Here is a 23,296-nt window from a genome sequence, read left to right as displayed (position 1 = left end):
TATATGTACATACAGTACCAGTAAAGGCCATATCTGTCCCGCTTCTGGGTTTTGTTTAATTATATATATACAGTACCAGTAAAGGTCATATCTGGCCCGCGTCAGGGTTTTGTATAATTATATATATACAGTACCAGTAAAGGTCATATCTGGCCCGCATCTGGGTTTTGTATAATTATATATATATATATATACATACAGTACCAGTAAAGGTCATATCTGGCCCGCGTCTGGGTTTTGTATAATTATATATATACAGTACCAGTAAAGGTCATATCTGGCCCGCGTCTGGATTTTGTATAATTATATATATAGAGTACCAGTAAAGGTCATATCTGGCCCGCGTCTGGGTTTTGTATAATTATATACAGTACCAGTAAAGGTCATATCTGGCCCGCGTCTGGGTTTTGTATAATTATATATATATACATACAGTACCAGTAAAGGTCATATCTGGCCCGCGTCTGGGTTTTGTATAATTATATATATATACATACAGTACCAGTAAAGGTCATATCTGGCCCGCGTCTGGGTTTTGTATAATTATATATATACAGTACCAGTAAAGGTCATATCTGGCCCGCGTCTGGTTTTGTATAATTATATACATACAGTACCAGTAAAGGTCATATCTGGCCCGCGTCTGGGTTTTGTATAATTATATATATACAGTACCAGTAAAGGTCATATCTGGCCCGCGTCTGGGTTTTGTATAAGTATATACATACAGTACCAGTAAAGGTCATATCTGGCCCGCGTCTGGGTTTTGTATAATTATATATATTCATACAGTACCAGTAAAGGTCATATCTGGCCCGAGTCTGGGTTTTGTATAATTATATACATACAGTACCAGTAAAGGTCATATCTGGCCCGCGTCTGGGTTTGTAAAATTATATACATACTGTACCAGTAAAGGTCATATCTGGCCCGCGTCTGGGTTTTGTATAATTATATACATACAGTACCAGTAAAGGTCATATCTGGCCCGCATCTGGGTTTTGTATAATTATATATATATACAGTACCAGTAAAGGTCATATCTGGCCCGCGTCTGGGTTTTGTATAATTATATATATATACATACAGTTCCAGTAAAGGTCATATCTGGCCCGCGTCTGGGTTTTGTATAATTATATATATACAGTACCAGTAAAGGTCATATCTGGCCCGCGTCTGGGTTTTGTATAATTATATATATACAGTACCAGTAAAGGTCATATCTGGCCCGCGTCTGGTTTTTGTATAATTATATACATACAGTACCAGTAAAGGTCATATCTGGCCCGCGTCTGGGTTTTGTATAATTATATATATACAGTACCAGTAAAGGTCATATCTGGCCCGCGTCTGGGTTTTGTATAATTATATATATACAGTACCAGTAAAGGTCATATCTGGCCCGCGTCTGGGTTTTGTATAATTATATATATATACATACAGTACCAGTAAAGGTCATATCTGGCCCGCGTCTGGGTTTTGTATAATTATATATATACAGTACCAGTAAAGGTCATATCTGGCCTGCGTCTGGGTTTTGTATAATTATATATATACAGTACCAGTAAAGGTCATATCTGGCCCGCGTCTGGGTTTTGTATAATTATATACATACAGTACCAGTAAAGGTCATATCTGGCCCGCGTCTGGGTTTGTATAATTATATACATACAGTACCAGTAAAGGTAATATCTGGCCCGCGTCTGGGTTTTGTATAATTATATATATATACATACAGTACCAGTAAAGGTCATATCTGGCCCGCGTCTGGGTTTTGTATAATTATATATATACAGTACCAGTAAAGGTCATATCTGGCCCGCGTCTGGGTTTTGTATAATTATATACATACAGTACCAGTAAAGGTCATATCTGGCCCGCGTCTGGGTTTTGTATAATTCTATATATACATACAGTACCAGTAAAGGTCATATCTGGCCCGCGTCTGGGTTTTGTATAATTATATATATATACATACAGTACCAGTAAAGGTCATATCTGGCCCGCGTCTGGGTTTTGTATAATTATATATATACAGTACCAGTAAAGGTCATATCTGGCCCGCGTCTGGGTTTTGTATAATTATATATATACAGTACCAGTAAAGGTCATATCTGGCCCACGTCTGGGTTTTGTATAATTATATACATACAGTACCAGTAAAGGTCATATCTGGCCCGCGTCTGGGTTTTGTATAATTATATACATACAGTACCAGTAAAGGTCATATCTGGCCCGCGTCTGGGTTTTGTATAATTATATATATACAGTACCAGTAAAGGTCATATCTGGCCCACGTCTGGGTTTTGTATAATTATATACATACAGTACCAGTAAAGGTCATATCTGGCCCGCGTCTGGGTTTTGTATAATTATATATATACAGTACCAGTAAAGGTCATATCTGGCCCGCGTCTGGGTTTTGTATAATTATATATACACATAGATTACCAGTAAAACGTGTGGACACACCTACTCATTCCAGGAGTTTTCTTTATTTTTACTATTTTCTACATTGTTGAATAGTAGTGAAGACATCAAAACTATCAAATAACAGATATGGAATCGTGTAGTAACCAAAAAAGTGTTTATCAAAAGTAGCCACCCTTTGCCTTGATGACTCCTTAATACACGCTTGGCATTCTCTCAACCAGCTTCCCCTGGAATGCTTTTCCAACAGTCTTAAAGGAGTTCCCACATATGCTGAGCACTTGTTGGCTGCTTTTCCTTCACTCTTTGGTCCATCTCATCCCAAATCATCTCAATTGGGTTGAGGTCAGGTGATTGTGGAGGCCAGGTCATCTGATGCAGCAATCCATCACTCTGCTTCTGGGTCAAATAGCCCTTACACAGGAGGTATACATTGGGTCATTGTCATGTTGAAAAACAAATGATAGTCCCACTAAGAGCAAACCAGATGGGATGGCATATCGCTGCAGAATGCTGTGGTAGCCATGCTGATTAAGTGTGCCTTGAATTCTAAATAAATCACTGACAGTGTCAACAGCAAAGCACCCCACACCATCACACCTCCTCCTCCATTCTTCACGGTGTGAACCACACATGTGGAGATCATCCGTTCACCTACTCTGCGTCTCACAATGTCACGCCGGTTGGAACCAAAAGTCTCAAATTTGGACTCATCAGACAGAAGGACATATTTCCACCGATCTAATGTCCACTGCTCGTGTTTCTTGGCCCAAGCAAATCTCTTCTTATTGGTGTCTTTTAGTAGTGATTTCTTTGCAGCAATTTGACCATGAGGGCCTGATTCACACAGTCTCCTCTGAACAGTTGATGTTGAGATGAGTCTTTTACTTGAACTCTGTGAAGCATTTATCTGTCATCAAGGCTGTCATCAAGCTGTCATCAAGGCAAAGGGTGGCTACTTTGAAGAACCTCAAATATAAAATCTATTTAGATTTATTTAACACTTTTTTTGGTTACTACATGATTCCATGTGTTATTTCATAGTTTTGATGTCTTCACTATTATTCTACAATGTAGAAAATTGTAGAAAACCCCTGGAATGAGTAGGTGTGTCCAAACTTTTGACTGGTACTGTATATATATATATACAGTGTATTTGGAAAGTATTCAGACCCCTTGACTTTTTCCACATTTTGTTACGGTAGAGCCCTATTCTTAAATTGATTAAATAATTTTTTTTGTCATCAACCTACACACAATACCCCATAATGACAAAGCAAGACAGGTTTTTAGTAATTTTTTCAAATGTATAAAAAAATAAAACTGAAAATGTCACATTTACATAACTATTCAGACCCTTTACTCAGTACTTTGTTGAAGAACATTTGGCAGTGATTACAGCCTCGAGCCTTCTTGGATATGACGCTATAAGCATGGCACACCTGTATTCAGGGACTTTCTCCCATTCTTCTCTTCAGATCCTCTCAAGCTCTGTCAGGTTGGATGGGGAGCGTCACTGCACAGCTATTTTCAGGTATCTCCAGAGATCTACGGACAATTGCTTCGACCTCATGGCTTGAGATCTTATATAGGCAGGTGTGTGCCTTTCCAAATCATGTCCAATCAATTTAATTTACCACAGGTGGACTCCAATCAGGTTGTAGAAACTTATCAAGGATGATCAATGGAGACAGGATGCACCTGAGTCTCATAGCAAAGGGTATTTTTATTTTTTATATTTTTTGCAAACATTTCTAAAAACCTGTTTTCGCTTTGCCAAATACAGGTGTGCCAAGCTTGTAGCATCACACCCAAGAAGACTCGAGGCTGTAATCGCTGCCAAAAGTGCTGAGTAAAGGGTCTATGTAAATGTCATATTTCAGTTTTTTTCACGACTGGGCAGGGACGCAGCCATTGGTGGGCCTAGGAGGGCATAGGCCCACCCACTTGGGAGCCAGGCCAACCCATTGGGGAGCCAGGCTCGGCCAATCAGAATACATTTTTCCCCAGAAAAGGGCTTTATTACAGACAAAAATACAAAATCTGAACCTACACTGTAGATACAAAAGTATGTGGACACCCCTTCAAATAAGTGGATTTGGCTATTTCAACCACACCCGTTGCTGACAGTTGTATAAAATTGAGCACACAGCCATGCAATCTCCACAGACATACTGGCAGTGGAATGACCTTACTGAAGAGCTCAGTGACTTTCAACGTGGTCATAGGATGCCACCTTTCCAACAAGTCAGTTCGTCAAATGTGTTTACGTATAGTGCGTAAACATCGTCTGTCCTCGTTTGCAACACTCAGTACCGAGTTCCAAACTGCCTCTGTAAGCAACATCAGCAAAATAACTGTTAGTCCTGAGCTTCATCAAATGGGTTTCCATGGCCGAGGATCCACACACAAGCCTAAGATCACCATGAGCAATGCCAAGCGTCAGCTGGAGTGGTGTAAAGCTCTCCACCATTGGACTCTGGAGAATGAATCATGCTTCACCATCTGGCAGTCCAATGGTCGATTCGGGGTTTGGCGGATGCCAGGTGAACGCTACCTACCCCAATGCATAGTGCCAACTGTAAAGTTTGGTGGAGGAGGAATAATGGTCTGGGGATGTTTTTCATGGTTCGGGCTAGGCCCCTTAGTTCCAGTGAAGGAAAATCTTGACGCTACAACATACAATTACATTCTAGCCGATTCTGTGCTTCCAACTTTGTGGCAACACTTTGATGAAGGCCCTTTCCTGTTTCAGCATGACAATGCCCCTGTGCACAAAGCGAGGTCCACATAGAAATGGTTTGTCGAGATCGGTGTAGAATAACTTGACTGGCCTACACAGAGCCCTGACCTCAATCAACCCCATCGAATACCTTTGGAATGAATTGAAACGCTGACTGCGAGCCAGTCCTAATAGCCCAACATCAGTGCCCGACCTCACTAATGATCTTGTGTCTGAATAGAAGCAAGTCCCCACAGCAATGTTCCAACATCTAGTGGAAAGCCTTCCCAGAAGAGTGGAGGCTGTTATAGCAGCAAAGGGGGGAACAACTCCATATTAATGCCCATGAGGTTTGAATGACATTTTCAACGAGCAGGTGTCCTTTGGTCATGTAGTGTATCATAAATGTATGTTTCACAAGTTTGGATAGCACAGTACAGTACATTAAGTAGAGCACATTAGTACAGTACAATACAGTACAGTAAAGTAGAGTATATTAGAGAAGAGTCGAGTATACCCTACTTTACTGTACTGTACTGAACTCTACTGTAATGTACTGAACTCTACTGCACTGTACTGAACTCTACCCTACTTTACTCTGCTGTGCTGTGCTGTATTGTACTGCACTCTACTCTACTGTGCTCTGCTGTGCTGGGCTGTGATGTCCAAACGTGTGAAATATGAGGATTATGAAATGCATAATTATGTAATACAGATCAGAGCCTATGATGTAATTCCGTTACTGTAATTCCGTTACCGGATGTGTATCCACTTCCCTTTACTGTATTTGAATAACCAAAATAGATTTGTTCAAACTCACGGTGACATGTTTAAGCTGAAGTTTAAGTTGAATTTATTTGCACCAAAACAAATCAATAAAATTAGCAGTGTGCAGGTGGGGTTGGAAGCCAAAAGGCTTGTATGAAAATCACATCACAAAAAAAACATATATACAATCCATAAGTACACAAATAGAAAAGGTTTGTTAAAACAAATGTAGCACAGTACATGTCATAGCTGAAACCCTATTCTTTCTGCAAACATCTTTCACTCTTAATTCAGAGCAGATATTAAACTGTTACTGTAATTCCGTTCCTTAAGTTTGTCTCTGCACAGTTCTTTCACAAAATGTATTTTTGTAAATGATTGTAAAAAAAAGTACTTGTTAAAAGTAGTTCTTGTGCATAGAGTTGAATGGCTTGTTAAACTTTTTAGTCAATGGCTTTTGTTTGGCATACATTTGGAATTGCCCTCGTGTTAGGTTAGAGAAATCAGTAGACATTTTCTGTTCAAAGATACCAACTAGCATTAGCCACTCAACACCAGCTGATTTTGTTGGGCTGGGAAATACAAACTAAGTTCATCTTCATTTCAAAGCTTAATTTGAGTATTTTCAGCATTACTCTAAGCTATTCTCTGATGGTGTGCAGGATAACCAGACTGCAGGGCAGTAGACAGACCCTCCTGTAGTCTGTAAAAGTGAATCTAATGACATCTCACTCCTCATGGGGAGCCACAATCAAACAGAAGCCCTCATATGCATTCAGGTATATCCAGAAAAACTCACCAATACATAAACAAGTGCAGGAGGAAGCTTTGTGTTGACTGTTTCAGTCCTCCAGGGACACGGCTACTTTAGTGTATTATCACTGAAAACATACATGTTCCATGCTGAGGCCTGAGGATGTAACAAACTCTCCATAAACACCTACATATAGGCTTCTAATCAACACACGCTAACACACACACACACGTTTGTTTACTATTGTTGTGGGGACCAAACAATTGATTCCCATTCAAAATCCTATTTTCCCTAACCCTAACCCTTAACCAAACCCTGACGCTAACCCTGAAATGTGCTGTCATATTGAAGGTTGCTCTTCATTGACTTTTACTAGTTTACATTGAAGAGGGAATTACTGTAATCTGTTGCTGTTTTCTAATCATCTTAATCTGTAGTGCACAGGGTTGACCCTAACCTTCACTTAACCACATTTATCCTCTCTGAGCCTTTCAGATGACTTTCCCATCTTCATCTGAGTCCCCTCTCCACATTACCTAAATAGGCCAATGTTCCTGATGATGTTGGAATCCCTAACTCGGGGGCTGCTTTACTGCAAACTGCAGGTCTGGCTCACTGTTCTGTATGCTGCTTCTATTCCTACAGGGCCCACTGTTTCCTATGCAGAGCATGCTCTTGTCAATCTCATTATATTACCCTGGTCCTGGTGCTCCATTAGAGGGCTCCCTAAAGCCTGCAGCTGGAATAATAATGGAACAGAGCAGCAGAGAAAAACAAGAACCACTGCTTCATATTATATTATTACCCTAACCTGTTAGCTCCTTACTGGTCCCTGCCCTAACCTGGTCCCTGCCCTAACTGCTCTCTGCCCTAACCCGGTCCCTGCCCTAACTGCTCTCTGCCCTAACCTGTTAGTTCCTTACTGGGCCCTGCCCTAACCTGGTCCCTGCCCTAACTGCTCTCTGCCCTAACCTGGTCCTTGCCCTAACTGCTCTCTGCCCTAACCTGTTAGTTCCTTACTGGTCCCTGACCTAACCTGGTCCCTTCCCTAACTGCTCCCTGCCCTAACCTGTTAGTTCCTTACTGGTCCCTGCCCTAACCTGGTCCCTGCCCTAACCTGTTAACTCCTTACTGGTCCCTGCCCTAACCCGTTAGCTCCTTACTGGTCCCTGCCCTAACCTGGTCCCTGCCCTAACTGCTCCCTGCCCTAACCTGTTAGCTCCTTACTGGTCCCTGCCCTAACCTGTTAGCTCCTTACTGGTCCCTGCCCTAACCTGTTAGCTCCTTACTGGTCCCTGCCCTAGCCTGGTCCATGCCCTAACTGCTCTCTGCCCTAACCTGGTCCCTGCCCTAACTGCTCCCTGCCCTAACCTGTTAGTTCCTTACTGGTCCCTGCCCTAACCTGTTCCCTGCCCTAACTGCTCCCTGCCCTAACCTGGTCCATGCCCTAACCTGTTAGCTCCTTACTGGTCCCTACCCTAACCTGCTCCCTGCCCTAACCTGTTAGCTCCTTACTGGGCCCTACACTAACCTGGTCCCTGCCCTAACTGCTCCCTACCCTAACCTGCTCCCTGCCCTAACCTGTTAGCTCCTTACTGGGCCCTACCCTAACCTGGTCCCTGCCCTAACCTGTTAGCTCCTTACTGGGCCCTACCCTAACCTGGTCCCTGCCCTAACTGCTCCCTGCCTTAACCTGCTCCCTGCCCTAACCTGGTCCCTGCCCTAACCTGGTCCCTGCCCTAACCTGTTAGTTCCTTACTGGGCCCTACCCTAACCTGGTCCCTGCCCTAACTGCTCCCTGCCCTAACCTGGTCCCTGCCCTAACCTGGTCCCTGCCCTAACCTGGTCCCTGCCCTAACCTGTTAGTTCCTTACTGGGCCCTACCCTAACCTGGTCCCTGCCCTAACTGCTCCCTGCCCTAACCTGGTCCCTGCCCTAACCTGGTCCCTGCCCTAACTGCTCTCTGCCCTAACCTGTTAGTTCCTTACTGGGCCCTGCCCTAACCTGGTCCCTGCCCTAACTGCTCTCTGCCCTAACCTGGTCCTTGCCCTAACTGCTCTCTGCCCTAACCTGTTAGTTCCTTACTGGTCCCTGACCTAACCTGGTCCCTTCCCTAACTGCTCCCTGCCCTAACCTGTTAGTTCCTTACTGGTCCCTGCCCTAACCTGGTCCCTGCCCTAACCTGTTAGCTCCTTACTGGTCCCTGCCCTAACCCGTTAGCTCCTTACTGGTCCCTGCCCTAACCTGGTCCCTGCCCTAACTGCTCCCTGCCCTAACCTGTTAGCTCCTTACTGGTCCCTGCCCTAACCTGTTAGCTCCTTACTGGTCCCTGCCCTAACCTGGTCCCTGCCCTAACTGCTCTCTGCCCTAACCTGTTAGCTCCTTACTGGTCCCTGCCCTAACCTGTTAGCTCCTTACTGGTCCCTGCCCTAACCTGTTAGCTCCTTACTGGTCCCTGCCCTAACCTGGTCCATGCCCTAACTGCTCTCTGCCCTAACCTGGTCCCTGCCCTAACTGCTCCCTGCCCTAACCTGTTAGTTCCTTACTGGTCCCTGCCCTAACCTGTTCCCTGCCCTAACCTGTTAGTTCCTTACTGGTCCCTGCCCTAACCTGGTCCCTGCCCTAACCTGTTAGCTCCTTACTGGTCCCTGCCCTAACCCGTTAGCTCCTTACTGGTCCCTGCCCTAACCTGGTCCCTGCCCTAACTGCTCCCTGCCCTAACCTGTTAGCTCCTTACTGGTCCCTGCCCTAACCTGTTAGCTTCTTACTGGTCCCTGCCCTAACCTGGTCCCTGCCCTAACTGCTCCCTGCCCTAACCTGTTAGCTCCTTACTGGTCCCTGCCCTAACCTGTTAGCTCCTTACTGGTCCCTGCCCTAACCTGTTAGCTCCTTACTGGTCCCTGCCCTAACCTGGTCCATGCCCTAACTGCTCTCTGCCCTAACCTGGTCCCTGCCCTAACTGCTCCCTAACCTAACCTGTTAGTTCCTTACTGGTCCCTGCCTTAACCTGTTCCCTGCCCTAACTGCTCCCTGCCCTAACCTGGTCCATGCCCTAACCTGTTAGCTCCTTACTGGGCCCTACCCTAACCTGCTCCCTGCCCTAACCTGTTAGCTCCTTACTGGGCCCTACCCTAACCTGGTCCCTGCCCTAACTGCTCCCTGCCTTAACCTGCTCCCTGCCCTAACCTGGTCCCTGCCCTAACCTGGTCCCTGCCCTAACCTGTTAGTTCCTTACTGGGCCCTACCCTAACCTGGTCCCTGCCCTAACTGCTCCCTGCCCTAACCTGGTCCCTGCCCTAACCTGGTCCCTGCCCTAACCTGGTCCCTGCCCTAACCTGTTAGTTCCTTACTGGGCCCTACCCTAACCTGGTCCCTGCCCTAACTGCTCCCTGCCCTAACCTGGTCCCTGCCCTAACCTGGTCCCTGCCCTAACTGCTCTCTGCCCTAACCTGTTAGTTCCTTACTGGGCCCTGCCCTAACCTGGTCCCTGCCCTAACTGCTCTCTGCCCTAACCTGGTCCTTGCCCTAACTGCTCTCTGCCCTAACCTGTTAGTTCCTTACTGGTCCCTGACCTAACCTGGTCCCTTCCCTAACTGCTCCCTGCCCTAACCTGTTAGTTCCTTACTGGTCCCTGCCCTAACCTGGTCCCTGCCCTAACCTGTTAGCTCCTTACTGGTCCCTGCCCTAACCCGTTAGCTCCTTACTGGTCCCTGCCCTAACCTGGTCCCTGCCCTAACTGCTCCCTGCCCTAACCTGTTAGCTCCTTACTGGTCCCTGCCCTAACCTGTTAGCTCCTTACTGGTCCCTGCCCTAACCTGGTCCCTGCCCTAACTGCTCCCTGCCCTAACCTGTTAGCTCCTTACTGGTCCCTGCCCTAACCTGTTAGCTCCTTACTGGTCCCTGCCCTAACCTGTTAGCTCCTTACTGGTCCCTGCCCTAACCTGGTCCATGCCCTAACTGCTCTCTGCCCTAACCTGGTCCCTGCCCTAACTGCTCCCTGCCCTAACCTGTTAGTTCCTTACTGGTCCCTGCCCTAACCTGGTCCCTGCCCTAACCTGTTAGCTCCTTACTGGTCCCTGCCCTAACCCGTTAGCTCCTTACTGGTCCCTGCCCTAACCTGGTCCCTGCCCTAACTGCTCCCTGCCCTAACCTGTTAGCTCCTTACTGGTCCCTGCCCTAACCTGTTAGCTTCTTACTGGTCCCTGCCCTAACCTGGTCCCTGCCCTAACTGCTCCCTGCCCTAACCTGTTAGCTCCTTACTGGTCCCTGCCCTAACCTGTTAGCTCCTTACTGGTCCCTGCCCTAACCTGTTAGCTCCTTACTGGTCCCTGCCCTAACCTGGTCCATGCCCTAACTGCTCTCTGCCCTAACCTGGTCCCTGCCCTAACTGCTCCCTGCCCTAACCTGTTAGTTCCTTACTGGTCCCTGCCCTAACCTGTTCCCTGCCCTAACTGCTCCCTGCCCTAACCTGGTCCATGCCCTAACCTGTTAGCTCCTTACTGGGCCCTACCCTAACCTGCTCCCTGCCCTAACCTGTTAGCTCCTTACTGGGCCCTACCCTAACCTGGTTCCTGCCCTAACTGCTCCCTACCCTAACCTGCTCCCTGCCCTAACCTGTTAGCTCCTTACTGGGCCCTACCCTAACAAGGTCCCTGCCCTAACCTGTTAGCTCCTTACTGGGCCCTACCCTAACCTGGTCCCTGCCCTAACTGCTCCCTGCCTTAACCTGCTCCCTGCCCTAACCTGGTCCCTGCCCTAACTGCTCTCTGCCCTAACCTGGTCCTTGCCCTAACTGCTCTCTGCCCTAACCTGTTAGTTCCTTACTGGTCCCTGACCTAACCTGGTCCCTTCCCTAACTGCTCCCTGCCCTAACCTGTTAGTTCCTTACTGGTCCCTGCCCTAACCTGGTCCCTGCCCTAACCTGTTAGCTCCTTACTGGTCCCTGCCCTAACCCGTTAGCTCCTTACTGGTCCCTGCCCTAACCTGGTCCCTGCCCTAACTGCTCCCTGCCCTAACCTGTTAGCTCCTTACTGGTCCCTGCCCTAACCTGTTAGCTCCTTACTGGTCCCTGCCCTAACCTGGTCCCTGCCCTAACTGCTCCCTGCCCTAACCTGTTAGCTCCTTACTGGTCCCTGCCCTAACCTGTTAGCTCCTTACTGGTCCCTGCCCTAACCTGTTAGCTCCTTACTGGTCCCTGCCCTAACCTGGTCCATGCCCTAACTGCTCTCTGCCCTAACCTGGTCCCTGCCCTAACTGCTCCCTGCCCTAACCTGTTAGTTCCTTACTGGTCCCTGCCCTAACCTGTTCCCTGCCCTAACCTGTTAGTTCCTTACTGGTCCCTGCCCTAACCTGGTCCCTGCCCTAACCTGTTAGCTCCTTACTGGTCCCTGCCCTAACCCGTTAGCTCCTTACTGGTCCCTGCCCTAACCTGGTCCCTGCCCTAACTGCTCCCTGCCCTAACCTGTTAGCTCCTTACTGGTCCCTGCCCTAACCTGTTAGCTTCTTACTGGTCCCTGCCCTAACCTGGTCCCTGCCCTAACTGCTCCCTGCCCTAACCTGTTAGCTCCTTACTGGTCCCTGCCCTAACCTGTTAGCTCCTTACTGGTCCCTGCCCTAACCTGTTAGCTCCTTACTGGTCCCTGCCCTAACCTGGTCCATGCCCTAACTGCTCTCTGCCCTAACCTGGTCCCTGCCCTAACTGCTCCCTGCCCTAACCTGTTAGTTCCTTACTGGTCCCTGCCCTAACCTGTTCCCTGCCCTAACTGCTCCCTGCCCTAACCTGGTCCATGCCCTAACCTGTTAGCTCCTTACTGGGCCCTACCCTAACCTGCTCCCTGCCCTAACCTGTTAGCTCCTTACTGGGCCCTACCCTAACCTGGTTCCTGCCCTAACTGCTCCCTACCCTAACCTGCTCCCTGCCCTAACCTGTTAGCTCCTTACTGGGCCCTACCCTAACAAGGTCCCTGCCCTAACCTGTTAGCTCCTTACTGGGCCCTACCCTAACCTGGTCCCTGCCCTAACTGCTCCCTGCCTTAACCTGCTCCCTGCCCTAACCTGGTCCCTGCCCTAACCTGGTCCCTGCCCTAACCTGTTAGTTCCTTACTGGGCCCTACCCTAACCTGGGCCCTGCCCTAACTGCTCCCTGCCCTAACCTGGTCCCTGCCCTAACCTGGTCCCTGCCCTAACCTGGTCCCTGCCCTAACCTGGTCCCTGCCCTAACCTGTTAGTTCCTTACTGGGCCCTACCCTAACCTGGTCCCTGCCCTAACTGCTCCCTGCCCTAACCTGGTCCCTGCACTAACTGCTCCCTGCCCTAACCTGGTCCCTGCCCTAACCTGGTCCCTGCCCTAACTGGTCCCTGCCCTAACCTGGTCCCTGCCCTAACCTGGTCCCTGCCCTATCTGGTCCCTGCCCTAACCTGGTCCCTGCCCTAACCTGGTCCCTGCCCTAACCTGTTAGCTCCTTACTGGGCCCTGCCCTAACCTGGGCCCTGCCCTAACCTGGTCTCTGCCCTAACCTGGTCCCTGCCCTAACGTGGTCCCTGCCCTAACCTGGTCCCTGCCCTAACCTGTTAGCTCCTTACTGGGCCCTGCCCTAACCTGGGCCCTGCCCTAACCTGGGCCCTGCCCTAACCTGGTCCCTGCCCTAACCTGTTAGCTCCTTACTGGGCCCTGCCCTAACCTGGTCCCTACCCTAACCTGGTCCCTTCCCTAACTGGTCCCTGCCCTAACTGCTCCCTGCCCTAACCTGGTCCCTGCCCTAACCTGGTCCCTGCCCTAACCTGGTCCCTGCCCTAACCTGTTAGCTCCTTACTGGTCCCTGCCCTAACCTGGTCCCTACCCTAACCTGGTCCCTGCCCTAAACTGTTAGCTCCTTACTGGTCCCTGCCCTAACCTGGTCCCTACCCTAACCTGGTCCCTGCCCTAACCTGGTCCCTGCCCTAACCTGGTCCCTGCCCTAACCTGTCCCTGCCCTAACCTGGTCCCTGCCCTAACCTGGTCCCTGCCCTAACCTGTTAGCTCCTTACTGGTCCCTACCCTAACCTGGTCCCTGCCCTAACCTGGTCCCTACCCTTACTGGTCCCTGCCCTAACCTGTTAGCTCCTTACTGGTCCCTACCCTAACCTGGTCCCTGCCCTGACCAGGTCCCTGCCCTGACCAGGCCCCTGCCCTAACCTGTTTGCTCCTTACTGGGCCCTGCCCTAACCTGGTCCCTGCCCTGACCAGGTCCCTGCCCTAACCTGGTCTCTGCCCTAACCTGGTCCTTACCCTAACCCGGTCCCTGCCCTAACCTGGTCCCTGCCCTAACCTGGTCCCTGCCCTAACTGGTCCCTACCCTAACTGGTCCCTACCCTAACTGGTCCCTGCCCTAACTGGTCCCTGCCCTAACTGGTCCCTACCCTAACTGGTCACTACCCTAACTGTAGCCGAGGAGACATGCATTGAACACACATTCTAAATCGCTGGCCCAATTGCCTCAAATATTGACATTTAGGACAGAGATGCCTGAGAGAATGTTTTGTGAAATGTAACAGACACCATAGTGTAATGGAACACAATGTAACATACACCACAGTGTAATGGAACACAATGTAACATACACCATATTGTAATGGAACACAATGTAACAGACACCATATTGTAATGGAACACAATGTAACATACACCATAGTGTAATGGAACACAATGTAACAGACACCATATTGTAATGGAACACAATGTAACAGACACCATAGTGTAATGAAACACAATGTAACAGACACCATAGTGTAATGGAATACAATGTAACAGACACCATAGTGTAATGGAACACAATGTAACAGACACATAGTGTAATGGAACACAATGTAACAGACACCATATTGTAATGGAACACAATGTAACATACACCATAGTGTAATGGAACACAATGTAACAGACGCCATAGTGTAATGGAACACAATGTAACAGACACCACAGTGTAATGGAACACAATGTAACAGATGCCGTAGTGTAATGGAACACAATGTAACAGACACCATAGTGTAATGGAACACAATGTAACAGACACATAGTGTAATGGAACACAATGTAACATACACCATATTGTAATGGAACACAATGCAACAGACACCATAGTGTAATGGAACACAATGCAACAGACACCATAGTGTAATGGAACACAATGTAACAGACACCATAGTGTAATGAAACACAATGTAACAGACACCATAGTGTAATGGAACACAATGTAACAGACACTGGAATTGTGAGCTATGTTCTTGAAACATGTAGTGTCATAAACATTGATTTATTTGAATGTCAGTATTTCTATATCTGGGAGTGTCTGTCTGAACTGAGGCTGGGCTGAATCTCGGATTATCATGTTACACAGGCAGAATACTATAAATAGGCTACAAAATACAGTACAAACTGCAATAGTTCATGCTGTTACATGAGAATATGTGTCAATCAGGGATGCAAGGGTTTCACTATGCTGAAGACTAGATATTCTGTTTACAGATGATGCCAGATGAAGTCAGATGTGTACTGGTGGATTTATCTCCTCCTATATGAATGTAAGTCGATGGGCTGCAGTCTATATACTGTAAACTTTCTTGTCAGTTTCTCTCCATCAGTTTGGCAGACAATTGGAACAGCATCTCAGCAAAGATGTTTGATCTACTTAGTGCAGAGCCTCTGTTGAATGTAGTAATTTAGATTTAAACATGGTTTTATAACTAGATGTTTTCCAGTCTGTGAGTCTTGTGATCGGATTGTTTTTTCTCTGGCACACGGCAGATCTGAAACATTACACAGAGCAGTTTCTGAACACAGAGGCCTTCCTTCAAGAAAAAGATTAGGAACCAGAGAGTGAAACTATGACAGGAAATTGTAGGTTTATGTAGAGACAGATTATGGATATTGTGCCCCCCTGGAGCACAGAGAGAGCCCTTCTTGTGACCCATGGGGATTTAAACACGCTAGCTAGAGGTTGGTCATGCCTCTACTGACAGCAAACATTACACAGTGAGGGGGGAGAGAGACAGCCGTTCAAAGGCTTTATCTTGTGGCGTTATGTTGAACTCCTGATGAAGTCTAAGGCAACTCGTATGTGTTACAGCATTTGTACTTGCGTTCAAAACCACCACCAACGTTCCTCACATTTCTTGATTCAGTTATTGAGATTGAAAATCCGTCTCTAAATGGGGGCTGGATGTTGTTGGATGTTCATGGATGTTGGATGTTAATGGTTGTTGTTGGATGTTGTTGGATGTTGATGGATGTTGGATATTGATGGATGTTGTTGATGGATGTTGGATGTTGTTGGATGTTGATGGATGTTGGATATTGATGGATGCTGATGGATGTTGGATGTTGATGGATGCTGATGGATGTTGGATGTTGATGGATGTTGGACGTTGATGGATGTTGATGTGTTGTCAGTCTGCAGTGTGCAGAGGGAGTTGTGGACCTGTAGGCAAGGCTCTCTTCTCCTTTTCCAGTTTGATCCTAAGAATCTCTTAATTTATTTTATATTATAGCACCATGCTAAACTTTCCTCTCTCTTGTTTTTCTTTCTTCCTAGGAGATTGTGAGTGTCACTAAAGATGTCCGATAGAGTCGATATTGAAGAGAAACCGCCAGCCCCTCCCTTGAGAATGAACAGTAGTTCCCGAGACTCTACATCATTGAATCACGGCTCCAAACCTCTCCCAATGGCTCCTGAAGAGAAGAACAAGAAGGTCCGCCTGCGCTCCATCTTCCCTGGAGGAGACAAGAGTGAGCAGACAGCTGCATATCACACTTGAATGTAGAACTAGAGTCCTGCATGAGCTTCTCCTGACCTCATGACCTAAACAGGAAAAACAAGGCCTGGAGTTGTTTTGGGTTTCCAGGAAAATTGTGTCCCTAAACATCACCACTGGCTCACAAGGTCCATTGACAACAAGGAACCCGTTGATCAGTGATAGAGTAACAACACATTTATGAGGGTTAGGAGCCCTCTCTAAGTTATGCAATTCGAGAAAGGGGTATTGTATGTATATTTAAGCTCCACCCTCGGCAAAGAGTGAAACAATCAGAGTTATATCAAAGTTGCTAGAGACATATAATCCGTGTAAAGACAGTACTTGTTCTAAAAATATGTTTAATCTCTGCTCAGGAATAATACAACACTGATTTGAAAATGTATCTCTTTAAAATGTTGGTGTACTATGTATCAGAACTAGATCTGAATGTTTTCTCCCGTGCAGCGAACAAGAAGAAGGAGAAGGAGCGCCCTGAGATCTCCCTGCCCTCAGACTTTGAGCACACCATCCATGTTGGCTTTGATGCTGTTACAGGGGAGTTCACTGTACGTACATCTTTGACAGATCAACGTTCCAGTAAATATATTTCAGCGTTATACGGTACATCACAGACAAGGAAGGTGTACAGTGAAGGTTTCGAGTATACCCTTAAATGGCCCATATTACCACTGCGTGTTAAAAATAAACAAGACATGAACATTTGTGCCGTGGTAGCTATGAAGTCACAGAGTGGATCTGACCTGTGACCTGTGACCTCTCTCAATCAGGGCATCCCAGAGCAGTGGGCGCGGCTCCTTCAGACCTCCAACATCACCAAGCTGGAGCAGAAGAAGAACCCTCAGGCCGTGCTGGACGTGCTCAAGTTCTACGACTCCAAAGAGACTGTCAACAACCAGAAATACATGAGCTTCACCCCCGGAGGTAAGAACACACAAACACAGATGCTGCTGTCTGTGTTTCAGATCATCTCTCTGCCTTACATTTCTGAATAATTGAGTTAGCGAAAATATGCTGCTATGGTGAGCAAATGCTTTGAATATTTATTGAAGAGTCTACAGTACATGCGGTCAGATCTCATAGCTACCACACACTTTTCCATGTCTTGGTTATATATAACAGTCAGTGTGTTGTCATCTTGGTTATATATAACAGTCAGTGTGTTGTCATCTTGGTTATATTTAACTGTCAGTGTGTTGTCCTCTTGGTTATATTTAACTGTGTCATCTTATTTATATTTAATTGTCAGTGTGTTGTCATCTTGGTTATATTTAACTGTCAGTGTGTTGTCATCTTGGTTATATATAACTGTCAGTGTGTTGTCATCTTGGTTATATATAACTGTCAGTGTGTTGTCCTCTTGGTTATATATAACTGTCAGTGTGTTGTCCTCTTGGTTATATATAACAGTCAGTGTGTTGTCATCTTGGTTATATGTAACTGTCAGTGTGTTGTCATCTTGGTTATATTTAACTGTCAGTGTGTTGTCATCTTGGTTTTATATAACTGTCAGTGTGTTGTCATCTTGGTTATATTTAACTGTGTCATCTTATTTATATTTAATTGTCAGTGTGTTGTCATCTTGGTTTTATATAACTGTCAGTGTGTTGTCATCTTGGTTATATTTAACTGTCAGTGTGTTGTCATCTTGGTTATATATAACTGTCAGTGTGTTGTCATCTTGGTTATATTTAACTGTCAGTGTGTTGTCATCTTGGTTATATTTAACTGTCAGTGTGTTGTCATCTTGGTTATATATAACTGTCAGTGTGTTGTCATCTTGGTTATATTTAACTGTGTCATCATATTTATATTTAATTGTCAGTGTGTTGTCATCTTGGTTATCTTGGTTTTATATAACTTATCTTGGTTTTATACGACTGTCAGTGTGTTGTCATCTTGATTATATTTAACTGTCAGTGTGTTGTCCTCTTGGTTATATTTAACTGTCAGTGTGTTGTCATCTTGGTTATATTTAACTGTCAGTGTGTTGTCATCTTGGTTTTATATAACTGTCAGTGTGTTGTCCTCTTGGTTATATATAACTGTCAGTGTGGTGTCCTCTTGGTTATATTTAACTGTCAGTGTGTTGTCATCTTGGTTATATTTAACTGTCAGTGTGTTGTCCTCTTGGTTATATTTAACTGTGTCATCTTATTTATATTTAATTGTCAGTGTGTTGTCATCTTGGTTATCTTGGTTTTATATAACTTATCTTGGTTTTATATAACTGTCAGTGTGTTGTCATCTTGGTTATATTTAACTGTCAGTGTGTTGTCATCTTGGTTATATTTAACTGTCAGTGTGTTGTCATCTTGGTTATATTTAACTGTCAGTGTGTTGTCATCTTGGTTTTATATAACTGTCAGTGTGTTGTCATCTTGGTTATATTTAACTGTCAGTGTGTTGTCATCTTGGTTATATTTAACTGTCAGTGTGTTGTCATCTTGGTTATATTTAACTGTCAGTGTGTTGTCATCTTATTTATATTTAACTGTCAGTGTGTTGTGATCTTGGTTATATTTAACTGTCAGTGTGTTGTCATCTTATTTATATTTAACTGTCAGTGTGTTGTCATCTTGGTTATATATAACTGTCAGTGTGTTGTCATCTTGGTTATATTTAACTGTCAGTGTGTTGTCATCTTGGTTATATTTAACTGTCAGTGTGTTGTCATCTTATTTATATTTAACTGTCAGTGTGTTGTCATCTTGGTTATATTTAACTGTCAGTGTGTTGTCATCTTATTTATATTTAACTGTCAGTGTGTTGTCATCTTGGTTATATTTAACTGTCAGTGTGTTGTTATCTTATTTATATTTAACTGTCAGTGTGTTGTCATCTTGGTTATATTTAACTGTCAGTGTGTTGTCATCTTATTTATATTTAACTGTCAGTGTGTTGTCATCTTGGTTATATTTAACTGTCAGTGTGTTGTCATCTTGGTTATATTTAACTGTCAGTGTGTTGTCATCTTATTTATATTTAACTGTCAGTGTGTTGTCATCTTGGTTATATTTCACTGTCAGTGTGTTGTCATCTTATTTATATTTAACTGTCAGTGTGTTGTCATCTTATTTATATTTAACTGTCAGTGTGTTGTCATCTTATTTATATTTAACTGTCAGTGTGTTGTCATCTTATTTATATTTAACTGTCAGTATGTTGTCATCTTATTTATATTTAACTGTCAGTGTGTTGTCATCTTATTTATATTTAACTGTCAGTGTGTTGTCATCTTGGTTATATTTCACTGTCAGTGTGTTGTCATCTTGGTCTTATATAACTGTCAGTGTGTTGTCATCTTGGTTATATTTCACTGTCAGTGTGTTGTCATCTTGGTTATATTTAGCTGTCAGTGTGTTGTCATCTTGGTTATATTTCACTGTCAGTGTGTTGTCATCTTGGTTATATTTAACTGTCAGTGTGTTGTCATCTTGGTTATATTTCACTGTCAGTGTGTTGTCATCTTGGTTATATGTCACTGTCAGTGTGTTGTCATCTTGGTTATATTTAACTGTCAGTGTGTTGTCATCTTGGTTATATTTCACTGTCAGTGTGTTGTCATCTTGGTTATATTTCACTGTCAGTGTGTTGTCATCTTGGTTATATTTAACTGTCAGTGTGTTGTTAATGTAAGAGAATGAGATGTCTGATTCCTTTCTCTTTCAGACAAGTCAGCACAGGGATACATAGCAGCCAACACTCTGGTAAGTGCTACTTCATTTCAAACATGTTCCTTTCCTCTTAACAACTCATTAGCATTTATTGAAAGAGAAACAAATATGAGCGTATTCTCTGTGTAGTGCTCTCTCGTCAGCTGTAGTGTGCTCTGGAGTTTTAGTTAGCACTGTAAGCCAGACTGCGTGTTCTCGCTGGGTACATTAACATGACCTCATATGACTGTCTCAGAGTCTAACCGTCCCTTTTGGAAATCAGCCAAATTACTGTCTCTGGGCTGTGTCGCTGTCAGAGTAATGTTTCATTGGTGGACTGAGAGAGAAGACTCTCAGAGGTCGTGTGCAGAGGTCAACTGCATTCAGTCTTTCTGTCTGTTGGTACTTTACCTCTGGCTTGGGTGTGAAGAGTTGGCACACAGAGGCCTTTTCTCTATACTGGTTTTGTTATGTCTGGAGATGGCTGGTTTTCCCAGGCGGTGGCGCCGGCCTGTTGACTCCCAGCACTCTGATGGTCCTGATGAAGTGTTGATAGAGCAGGTGACACACTCCTCAATAAGGAGCTGGTTAAGAACCAGACAGTAGGTACCACTCCTCTCAATAAGGAGCTGGATCAGAACCAGACAGTAGGTACCACTCCTCTCAATAAGGAGCTGGATCAGAACCAGACAGTAGGTACCACTCCTCTCAATAAGGAGCTGGATCAGAACCAGACGGTAGGTACCACTCCTCTCAATAAGGAGCTGGTTCAGAACCAGGCAGTAGGTACCACTCCTCTCAATAAGGAGCTTGTTAAGAACAAGGCGGAAGGTACCACTCCTCTCAATAAGGAGCTGGATCAGAACCAGACAGTAGGTACCACTCCTCTCAATAAGGAGCTGGTTCAGAACCAGGCAGTAGGTACCACACCTCTCAATAAGGAGCTGGTTCAGAACCAGACAGTAGGTACCACTCCTCTCAATAAGGAGCTGGTTCAGAACCAGACAGTAGGTATCACACCTCTCAATAAGGAGCTGGATCAGAACCAGACAGTAGGTACCACTCCTCTCAATAAGGAGCTGGTTCAGATCCAGGCAGTAGGTATCACACCTCTCAATAAGGAGCTGGTTCAGAACCAGACGGTAGGTACCACTCCTCTCAATAAGGAGCTGGTTCAGAACCAGGCAGTAGGTACCACTCCTCTCAATAAGGAGCTGGTTCAGAACCAGACAGTAGGTACCACTCCTCTAAATAAGGAGCTGGATCAGAACCAGACAGTAGGTACCACTCCTCTCAATAAGGAGCTGGATCAGAACCAGACAGTAGGTACCACTCCTCTCAATAAGGAGCTGGTTCAGAACCAGACAGTAGGTACCACTCCTCTCAATAAGGAGCTGGTTCAGAACCAGACGGTAGGTACCACTCCTCTCAATAAGGAGCTGGTTCAGAACCAGACAGTAGGTATCACTCCTCTCAATAAGGAGCTGGATCAGAACCAGACAGTAGGTACCACTCCTCTCAATAAGGAGCTGGTTAAGAACCAGACTGTAGGTACCACTCCTCTCAATCGGTCAGCACTCTGATAACCTGTATGTATCAAATCAACATTTAGTTTTTGCCTGAACAGGATACAACAGGTCCTACAAACTCTTTCTCAACAATGTTCAAATACTCGCTCAGATATCAACAGATAGAAAGGAATTTTCAACAAATCTAAGAATAAATACTCGCAAGGAGTAAAACACACAAGAATGTTCACTGTATACAAGGTCGCTACCAGTATCATATCCATGTGCAGGGTAACAGTGGTAGGTACCATACGATGGCATTAAGTCAATGTGCAGGGTAACAGTGGTAGGCACCATACGATGGCATTAAGTCAATGTGCAGGGTAACAGTGGTAGGCACCATACGATGGCATTAAGTCAATGTGCAGGGTAACAGTGGTAGGCACCATACGATGGCATTAAGTCTATGTGCAGGGTAACAGTGGTAGGCACCATGCAATGGCATTAAGTCAATATGCAGGGTAACAGTGGTAGGCACCATGCAATGGCATTAAGTCAATGTGCAGAAACAAAATGTTCTGCCACTAATATCGCTAGTGATCACATTGCCATCTCTACGTCAGAAGCTAGGGCTGGTCATCAGCAGGAGGTCCGCAAAACATAATTTGTGTCTCATCACCCATGAAAATCTCTCCTCGGTGTATATGTGAGGATCCATTCATCTGTAGTTGTCCCCTGTCCTCTACTCTCCCCATCTCTCTGTAGTGGTCCCCTGTCCTCTACTCTCCCCATCTCTCTGTAGTGGTCCCCTGTCCTCTACTCTCCCCATCTCTCTGTAGTGGTCCCCTGTCCTTTACTCTCCCCATCTCTCTGTAGTGGTCCCCTGTCCTCTACTCTCCCCATCTCTCTGTAGTGGTCCCCTGTCCTCTACTCTCCCCATCTCTCTGTAATGGTCCCCTGTCCTCTACTCTCCCCATCTCTCTGTAGTGGTCCCCTGTCCTTTACTCTCCCCATCTCTCTGTAGTGGTCCCCTGTCCTCTACTCTCCCCATCTCTCTGTAGTGGTCCCCTGTCCTCTACTCTCCCCATCTCTCTGTAATGGTCCCCTGTCCTCTACTCTCCCCATCTCTCTGTAGTGGTCCCCTGTCCTCTACTCTCCCCATCTCTCTGTAGTGGTCCCCTGTCCTCTACTCTCCCCATCTCTCTGTAGTGGTCCCCTGTCCTCTACTCTCCCCATCTCTCTGTAGTGGTCCCCTGTCCTCTACTCTCCCCATCTCTCTGTAGTGGTCCCCTGTCCTCTACTCTCCCCATCTCTCTGTAGTGGTCCCCTGTCCTCTACTCTCCCCATCTCTCTGTAGTCGTCCCCTGTCCTCTACTCTCCCCATCTCTCTGTAGTGGTCCCCTGTCCTCTACTCTCCCCATCTCTCTGTAGTGGTCCCCTGTCCTCTACTCTCCCCATCTCTCTGTAGTGGTCCCCTGTCCTCTACTCCCCCCATCTCTCTGTAGTGGTCCCCTGTCCTCTACTCTCCCCATCTCTCTGTAGTGGTCCCCTGTTCTCTACTCTCCCCATCTCTCTGTAGTGGTCCCCTGTCCTCTACTCTCCCCATCTCTCTGTAGTGGTCCCCTGTCCTCTACTCTCCCCATCTCTCTGTAATGGTCCCCTGTCCTCTACT

General features: G+C 45.9%; 1 protein-coding gene across 2 annotated transcripts in view; it reads left to right on the top strand.

Moving 5' to 3' along the window:
* Positions 1 to 23,296, top strand: part of LOC139387956 (serine/threonine-protein kinase PAK 3) — a 110,089-nt gene that overhangs the window by 49,986 nt on the left and 36,807 nt on the right. For both annotated transcript variants that reach the window (XM_071134358.1, XM_071134359.1), the window contains exons 2-5: positions 16,241 to 16,434; positions 16,908 to 17,008; positions 17,231 to 17,384; positions 20,133 to 20,170. In XM_071134358.1, coding sequence (XP_070990459.1) covers positions 16,263 to 16,434; positions 16,908 to 17,008; positions 17,231 to 17,384; positions 20,133 to 20,170 — 465 coding nt within the window. In that variant the 5' untranslated portion in view covers positions 16,241 to 16,262. The remainder of the gene's footprint in view (positions 1 to 16,240; positions 16,435 to 16,907; positions 17,009 to 17,230; positions 17,385 to 20,132; positions 20,171 to 23,296) is intronic.

This window comes from Oncorhynchus clarkii, chromosome 29 (assembly GCF_045791955.1).
Source record: "Oncorhynchus clarkii lewisi isolate Uvic-CL-2024 chromosome 29, UVic_Ocla_1.0, whole genome shotgun sequence".
Classification (NCBI taxonomy): domain Eukaryota; kingdom Metazoa; phylum Chordata; class Actinopteri; order Salmoniformes; family Salmonidae; genus Oncorhynchus; species Oncorhynchus clarkii.
Note: the sequence above shows the minus strand (reverse complement) of the source record. Positions and strands in the feature narration are given on the sequence as shown.